Source organism: Monodelphis domestica, chromosome 7, assembly GCF_027887165.1.
Source record: "Monodelphis domestica isolate mMonDom1 chromosome 7, mMonDom1.pri, whole genome shotgun sequence".
NCBI classification, from domain to species: domain Eukaryota; kingdom Metazoa; phylum Chordata; class Mammalia; order Didelphimorphia; family Didelphidae; genus Monodelphis; species Monodelphis domestica.
The window spans coordinates 291,918,816-291,927,233 of NC_077233.1; the positions used below are offsets into that span (position 1 = coordinate 291,918,816).

Genomic DNA, 8,418 nt, shown 5'->3' on the forward strand with positions numbered 1-8,418 from the left:
GAAGGACCCAAGTCTCCCTCTGCTCTAGCTCCGGGAGGCTGCGGACCTACGTCGTTCCAGCCATCTTCTGCTTCCCTCCTCATCCGGGCAGCCACGACTCGGGCGCCAGCTCTTCCGCCCCGGGTTTCCCCTGGACATCTCGCCGTGCTCTCGTCAGGGCCACGCTGGCCTCCCCTTCGTGTCTGCCAAAGAGCTTCTAGCGGGCCCCGAAGCGTGGCCAAATGGCGGGGATCCACCGAAGGCTTCGCTGATTTGACGAGAATCCCTCCCGAAAGGCGCGGGCAGCTTCCCCAGCCCCGGACGTTCCTGTCTTCAGCCCCTTTTCCCGGAAGTGCAGGCTCCGGAGGAGCTCGCGTGCTTTGGGCTTATTTGCAGTTGTGGCGCTGGGCCGGGCGCTGTCCTGCCCTCGCGCTCTCCGCCCTGTGAACACGCGCCGCCTCCGGGTCGCTAGCAAGCGGTCGCCGTGAGGCAGCAAGGGCAGCAGGAGAGGGACGTGCCCGTTGGACGCGGGGCAGATGAGGGTCTCCAAGGAAATCCAGCCCTCAGCGAAGCCGTCTGCTGCGCGGGGCTTGTACGTCCGTCACCTCCCAACTGTCACGAGAGAAGGGGCCTGTGACCGTCTCCAGGGCACCCGGAACAGTTAAATGGCGTGATTTCTCTCCACCACGCGCGGGAGGCAGGATTTGAACCCGGGCCCTCTTGTTTCTTGAGCCCAGCGTTCCTCTGAGATAATTAACAGACAACCTCTTTGCCAAAGGCCGAATAAGGACGTTTCAGAGCTATGAATAATTCTCCAAGAATGCTCTAAAAGGCTTGTTTTTACCCAGAGCAGCTTCCTGACAGCCTTCTTGGCTAGCAGCACTCTTCCCTGCAGCAGAAGCTGTTCCGGGTTCCTCGCTGCACATTCGCCGTCCTGAGCTCATCCTCCACAGAGGCGGGCTCCGAGGAACAGGGCGCCTGCAACCTCTTGGCTCACTTGGGGCCGGACGCGGCCTCGTCAGGCTTTCCCTCTTTCTCACGTCTCCGAACCTGTTTTCTCTTGGACGAAAAGCTCATCAACCTAACGAAGCCCCTTCCTGTGACGCTTCCATTCCTTCGAGAAAGTGGTCTGTCGTTGCGCTCAAGGGATGCGGCCCCAGCTCCCTGGGAGCCTCCACGTCGCCATCTCCCAGCGACTGCGACGAGGTGTCCCGCACACATCTGAGACTCATGGTGTGTCCGCCCAGGCCCTTCCTTCTTCCCAAGTTGCTCCAGCTGTTGGCGGTCCCGTCACAGCCCTGGTGGCCTGCCCTCCTCCCCGCTGTCCCGCTCCAGATCCAGTCTGTCCCCGCGTCCGCCTGATGTCACCTGCACAGCATCTCTTGCATCCCTTCTTCTCTCCTCCGGCCCTTCCATTCCCCCAGGGCCATGTTGGTCCAGGATGCCGGAGGGGCCGCTGTTCCCCCCCTCCACTGGGCCTGGGGACAGTGTCCCACCCCTCTGCCCAGTGCAAGCCCTTTCTCTCTGCTCTCTGGGGTAATACAGGGACTCACAGGCAGCAGGAAGGTGCCGTTTGGGCATACGGTCTCCAAAAGGTTCACCATCACCCGCCTAGGCTAAGCCTTTGTCTTTGCACACCTGGTTTGTTTCTGTAGCCTGGTGGCTGGTCTTCCTGGGTCACGTCTTTTCCCCTTCTGTTCATTCAGCTGTCAAATGGATATTTCTGAAGCCAAGTCTACCCCTCCTCGCCTACCCAGCCACACCTGCTAGTTCCCTTGTCACTCCCAGGGTCGTCCTTTGCTTGGTGCTCAAAACCTTTTCTCTTTGGATGGAGTGCTGGGAAAACCCTTCAAGTCCTTCAAGTCAACGGTTCAAGTCCGGCGTCATGCGCTCCTAAGCAACTCCCTTAATCCTGGCGGACCTGAGGCCGCTCATCGGGAAACGAGCTGGAGAAGCACATCAAGAACCACTTCAGTGTCTTTGCCAAGAAAACGCCAAAGGGGGCGCCTGGTGACTCGGGATGGAGAGCAGGCCCAGAGACGGAGGTCCCGGGTTCAGAGCGGGCCCGGAGACGGAGGTCCTGGGTTCAGAGCGGGCCCGGAGACGGAGGTCCCAGGATCAGAGCGGGCCTAGAGAGAGACGGAGGTCCTGGGTTCAGAGCGGGCCCGGAGACGGAGGTCCTGGGGTCAAAGCAGGCCCGGAGACGGAGGTCCTGGGATCAGAGCGGGCCCGGAGACGGAGGTCCTAGGATTAGAGCGGGCCTAGAGAGAGACGGAGGTCCTGGGATCAGAGCGGGCCCGGAGACGGAGGTCCTGGGGTCAAAGTGGGCCCGGAGACGGAGGTCCTGGGATCAGAGCGGGCCCATAGACAGAGGTCCTGGGGTCAAAGTGGGCCCGGAGACGGAGGTCCTGGGATCAGAGCGGGCCCGTAGACGGAGGTCCTGGGGTCAAAGCAGGCCCGGAGACGGAGGTCCCGGGTTCAGAGCGGGCCCGGAGACGGAGGTCCTGGGGTCAAAGCAGGCCCGGAGACGGAGGTCCTGGGGTCAGAGCGGGCCTAGAGAGAGGCGGAGGTCCTGGGTTCAGAGCGGGCCCATAGACAGAGGTCCTGGGGTCAAAGCAGGCCCGGAGACGGAGGTCCTGGGGTCAGAGCGGGCCTAGAGAGAGGCGGAGGTCCTGGGTTCAGAGCGGGCCCATAGACAGAGGTCCTGGGGTCAAAGCAGGCCCGGAGACGGAGGTCCTGGGGTCAAAGCAGGCCCGGAGACGGAGGTCCCGGGTTCAGAGCGGGCCCGGAGACGGAGGTCCTGGGGTCAAAGCGGGCCCGGAGACGGAGGTCCTGGGATCAGAGCGGGCCCGGAGACGGAGGTCCTAGGATTAGAGCGGGCCTAGAGAGAGACGGAGGTCCTGGGATCAGAGCGGGCCCGGAGACGGAGGTCCTGGGGTCAAAGTGGGCCCGGAGACGGAGGTCCTGGGATCAGAGCGGGCCCATAGACAGAGGTCCTGGGGTCAAAGTGGGCCCGGAGACGGAGGTCCTGGGATCAGAGCGGGCCCGGAGACGGAGGTCCTGGGGTCAGAGCGGGCCTAGAGAGAGGCGGAGGTCCTGGGTTCAGAGCGGGCCCGGAGACGGAGGTCCTGGGGTCAAAGCAGGCCCGGAGACGGAGGTCCTGGGGTCAGAGCGGGCCTAGAGAGAGGCGGAGGTCCTGGGTTCAGAGCGGGCCCGGAGACGGAGGTCCTGGGGTCAAAGCAGGCCCGGAGACGGAGGTCCTGGGGTCAAAGCAGGCCCGGAGACGGAGGTCCCGGGATCAGAGCGGGCCCGGAGACGGAGGTCCTGGGGTCAAAGCAGGCCCGGAGACGGAGGTCCCGGGATCAGAGCGGGCCCGGAGACGGAGGTCCCGGGTTCAAAGTGGGCCTCAGACGTGACTGGAAAGACCGAGGCACAAAATAGGTTGTCTCCCGGAGCTGCTCCCCTGCTCCGTGGCGCGGGCTCCCTTTCCCTTTTGCAGCCACAAAACTCCCCCTCCCGACTCCATGGGCTCCATTCAAGTCCCAGGACCTCCGCTGGCTGTTTCCAGTCGGGGCCGCATAGAGGCCAGACTGGCCCATGAGTGGGCCTCTTCTCCACCCTCCTCCTCTGGCCCCTCCTCCCCTCTCTGTCCCTCGGCACCCCCAGCTCGGAGGGAGCCTCCCCCCAGAGGCAGGGCCCGCCCCGGCTCGCTCCTTCCTCTCCGGCCTCAGGGGCGCCGCTCTGCCTGCCGGGGAGCGCGCGGAGCGCCCCCTTCTCATGTGCACCCGTCTGTCTGTCTGTCTTGCCTCAGGCTCCTGTGTGGTCCGCGACGCCACCGGGAACGCCAACGACACCCTCACGGTGGAGCTGGCCAACTGCTCCTCCGCCGCCTGCAGCCTGGGCTTCGACTTCTCGGCCTGCGAGCGCTCGCCTTGTGGCTACGGCCTGATGAACAACTTCCAGGTGAGTGTGACCCCCCGGGGAGGCCCAGCGCCCCTCCCGGAAGTCCCCTCCCCTGCGGCAGGACCCCCCGGGGAGGCCCGGCGCCCCTCCCGGAAGTCCCCTCCCCCGGGGAGGCCCGGTGCCCCTCCCGGAAGTCCCCTCCCCCAGGGAGGCCCGGCGCACGGCTTCTCTGCCCTCCCCAAACAGAAGGTTCTCGGTGGCCCTGGCCCACCGGAGGGCCTCCCCTTTCCCCCAGACGTCCCGCCCCTTTGGTGCCAACGCCCTTCTCCCCCAGGCCCCTGCACGGGCTCCCTTGGGGACAGTCTCCTCGGGCTCTCCCCAGGTCCCCGGGGCGGGCCTGGATGAACTGGACGAAGGGGACCCCAGACCGATTAGCGGCGTGGCAGGCCTAGAAAAGTGCAGCGTAGCCTGGGCCCTGTCTGTGTGCGCAAACCACCCCAACAGCTCCGGGAAGCCATCGCGGTGACTGTAGCTCGCCCACTGTCGGTCAGGCTATCGTGAGACTTGCAGAGCACCCAGTGAGAATCATTCATTGTAAGACTGAAAAGGGAACGTTTAGACAGGAGGCCCCGGCTTCCAGCCTGGCCCCGTCCGCTTGGAATCGAGCACGTTCCCTGGCCCCAGCTCAGTTAGCTCGAAGGGGAAAGCCCCAGGAGAGTCACTCGCTGAGGGAAAGTCTCCCACTAACTAGGCCTCAGAGGAGTTTTGGGGGGAGGCTAATCCCATCCCTGGTAAGTAGCCCTGGTCCCAGAGCTTCTCCCCTGAGGCCTTGGTGGCCTGCCCTGGCCTGATCCTTCCCTGCTGGGTTCCTTGGAAAGCGTCACATCCGCCCCTCACTCTTACTCCTGTCTGGGCCTCCTCAGTTTCTTTTGCTACCACTGTAAAGTCAATCCACTGTCCCTCTCCTCGAAAGGTATTGAAGCTTCCTACTTGAATGGCTCCTGCACTCGTCAGCCTCGTGGGGTGGGCTCTCCCAGGGGCCAGTGACCAGAGGAGCCAGAGTTCCAGTCCCTGGAGCTCTGGGTGGAGGCCCAAGTTTTGCACTGAACCCCCTTCCTCCGTTAAAGAGGGTTTTTCCTGACTATTTCATAGTTCTGTGTTTTTCCCAATCAGCACTACTCAAACAGCCTTTTTTCTTATAAGTAATGGGAAGTGCCTGCCCAGAACCTCTCCTTGTCTTATTTGCCCATGTTACTGCCACTCCTGAATTGACTTTGGCAGTCAGGGGTGCCCAGAGTCGTCATGTCTTTTGGGTGAGCCCAGAACTAAAATCTCAAGTTCACTCTTTGGATGCAGCTAAAGAACAGGCCTTTTATTTACTTTCTGCAAGCTAAATAGGTTTATTGAGAGATGGCCAAACTCCCAGGAAAGCCAGACCCTGGTCAAGATCAAGACCAGAGACCCTGAGCCATAGGAGATAGCCTTTTTTTATACCAAAAAAGATCTGATGACCAGTGACAGCAAATATAGTCAATAAGTGGGCAGTTCTTAATGCCACAAGTGCTGATTTTTTTATTTTTTTTATTTTTTTTGTTACAGTAATCACTTTATTTCCCTCTTTCCCCTCCCCCCACCCTTCCCACAGCCAATGCGCAATTCCACTACGTATTACACGTCCTAGATCAGAACCCATTTCCATGTTGTTGGTGTTTGCACTAGGATGTTCATTTAGAGTCTACATCCCCTGCCATGTCCCCTCAACCCATGTAGTCAAGCAATTACTTTTCTTCCATGTTTCTACTCCCACAGTTCTTCCTCTGGATGTGGATAGTGTTCTTTCTCCTAGATCCCTCCGGGTTGTTCTGGATTGCTGCATTGCCACTAATGGAGAAGTCAGTTACATTCTATTGTGCTACAATGTATCCGTCTCTGTGTAGATGTTCTCCTGGTTCTGCTCATTTCACTCTGTATCACTTCCTGAAGGTTGTCCCAGTTCACGTGGAATCCCTCCAGCTCATCATTCCTTTTAGCACAATTGTATTCCATCACCAACATATACCACAATTTGTTCAGCTACTCCCAATCGAGGGAAACCCCTCATTTTCCATTTTTTTTTGCCACCACAAAGAGTGCAGCTATGAATGTTCTTGTACAAGTCTTTTTCCTTATGCTCTCTTTGGGTTACAAACCCAGCAGTGCTATGGCTGGATCAAAGGACAGACAGGCTTTTAGTGCCCTTTGGGCCTAGAAGAATAGGCCTTTTAGACCAGCTTTAGATTCCGAGTATTTCCGTGTTGCTGGGGGAACTAAGAAGTCGACTGACTTGGATCTGGTCTCGCAGCCAGTGTCGGTCAGAAGATGAGTCTGAGCCCGAGGCTCATCCTCTTGTCATGATGTTTTAAAAAGAGATACCTTCACACCTTGCCCCGTCTCTTTCCAGACTCTCCCTCCAGTCCTCCAAAGTCCAGCCCAACTGGCCTTCTTCCTGCCCCTTGTCTTTGGGTTCAGTCTCTCTTCCGAAAGGTCTGAGGGTTGTTTATTCCTGTTTAGACGTTTTGGTGAGCGTTTTGTTGGAGAGGAAATAAAGGCCTGAAAGCCAGGATTCTGGATAACTTGCATCGGCTCCTCGGGGTTACGCAGAGGAGTTCCGTATATCTTACAGAATTTACTATGTTTGTTTTCAAGAGCATTTACGTAATAGAGACAGAAGAATGCATCTGCGATTTCACTTTGGTCTCACTCTCCCATTCTGTATCTCTAGCAAAGACCTGGGCTGGTTTGTTTGCTCCACACACTTCCAAGCGATTTAAGAATAATTGGCGCTTCATGAGCGGCATAAATATTAAAACATGACACAATCGCTTGTTTTGCTAGTCACAAGACGAGGTGAAATTTCGCGCATGAAAGGAAGTATTCATGCAGTTCCTGATTCAGATCCATCCCGACCCTGATATTGTGTTGGAAGGCCACAAAAGTGGGGCTTTGCCCGGACTCTGACAATGCCACGTCCTTGCTTTGAAATACAGAAGTCCGTTGTCTTCGCCCAGCCCGAGAGAGACTCACACACGGTCTGGGCAGCGCCGTGTGGACAGAGAGTGCGCTGTGTTCCCATGGAGGCGCGTGGCCCGGCTGGGGCCTCAGCCGTGGGACGGGAGCCACCCTCTTCGCCTTGGGTGCTCTTGGAGACGGAGGGGGGCAGGCAGCGCCCCCACACCTTTGGCGTGTTCACACTGAAGAGCGTCCGTCTTGTGGCTCTCTCGGAGCACCAGTGGCCTGGCCGAAGGGCTTGCTGTGTGCCCACGAGTATGGCGGAAGCCGTTTGTTGTCATTCGCCGCCAGGGCCCTCCAGCGGCCTCCCTCCTGCCTCATTCCGCAGCTGACCTCGTCTGGGTACTCGCAGACATCTAAGAGGCGCCCGAGCACGGCCGATCTCTCTGCGGCTTTAGCAGTTGCCTGAAGCAGAAGCCGTGAGCCTGTGTCTCGTCGTTGTCCGAGGGGTGCTGACGTGAAGTGGGACGGGGTGACGTTGGTGCTGTCACCTCCTGGCGCGTCACTGGCCTCTCTAATGGGCTCTGCAAGGAAAAGGCCGCAGAGCAGGGCCTCATCTTGGGGTCGACCTCAAAACAGACGGTGCGTTTGCTCTCTCTTCCCTACGGCGCGTGAGCAAGGAAACCTTGTTCTTGTTTCCCCAAGCATTAGCCTTCCTCTCCTGAGCAAGGTGGCATCGCTGGGAAGGTAAACCTTCGACGAACGCAGCACTCCTAGTGCGCTGCGTCCTGGTACTTGTGTAGCGTTTCCTGGCTTTGCAGGGCGTTCCGTCAATCCTCTCGCTTTAACCCCCCGAGAGAGCGGGCTTTGATCGTCCTTATTTACAAACACCGGAGGCTTAGCCAGGGAGCCACAGCTCGTCCGGGTCCAAGGCTGCATTCAAACGCGGTCTTCCTGACTCCGTGCGCTGTGCCACGTCGCTGCCATTTCATGTGCCACTTTGCATGATGACGCCAAGAGTAGGAGTCTGACCTTTCCTCCCGAGATCATCTAGCGAGACGGCCCTTTGTTCCTCACAAGACTTCTCTCACTGTTTCTCCGCTCAGCCACGTGTTGATGAGATCGTCTTTGTTTTATTGCTTTTAGGTCATGAGTATGGTGTCAGGATTTGCACCCCTGATTTCTGCAGGCATCTTCTCTGCCACCTTGTCTTCTGCGTTGGCATCTCTTGTGAGTGCTCCCAAAATCTTTCAGGTAAGTGAATCACGAGCAGGTTATTCAGAGCCTGGTTGGAACTCACTCACAGGAAGAGTGCTGGCTCGGGGACTAAGAGTACGGTCAGCTTTCCTGCTTGAACCAGCTGCCATGTTGTGAAAAATTAGATTAGTGGAGAAATGATGTATTGACATGGACGCGCCCATTTTTACCTGCTGCTTCCTGGTGAATGTTTCTGGGAAAACTGACAGGGCGTCGGAGTGGTCCAGCTGTACAACCGAAGAGAGTAAGCGGACCTTTTCCTAGTGTGTGTGTCGGCCCACTCAGCTCACC

General features: G+C 58.5%; 1 protein-coding gene across 1 annotated transcript in view; it reads left to right on the forward strand.

Annotated features, from left to right (window-relative positions):
• Window positions 1–8,418, forward strand: part of SLC12A2 (solute carrier family 12 member 2) — a 91,954-nt gene that overhangs the window by 45,352 nt on the left and 38,184 nt on the right. The window contains exons 10-11 of the mRNA XM_056806328.1: window positions 3,791–3,942; window positions 8,017–8,240. Coding sequence (XP_056662306.1) covers window positions 3,791–3,942; window positions 8,017–8,240 — 376 coding nt within the window. The remainder of the gene's footprint in view (window positions 1–3,790; window positions 3,943–8,016; window positions 8,241–8,418) is intronic.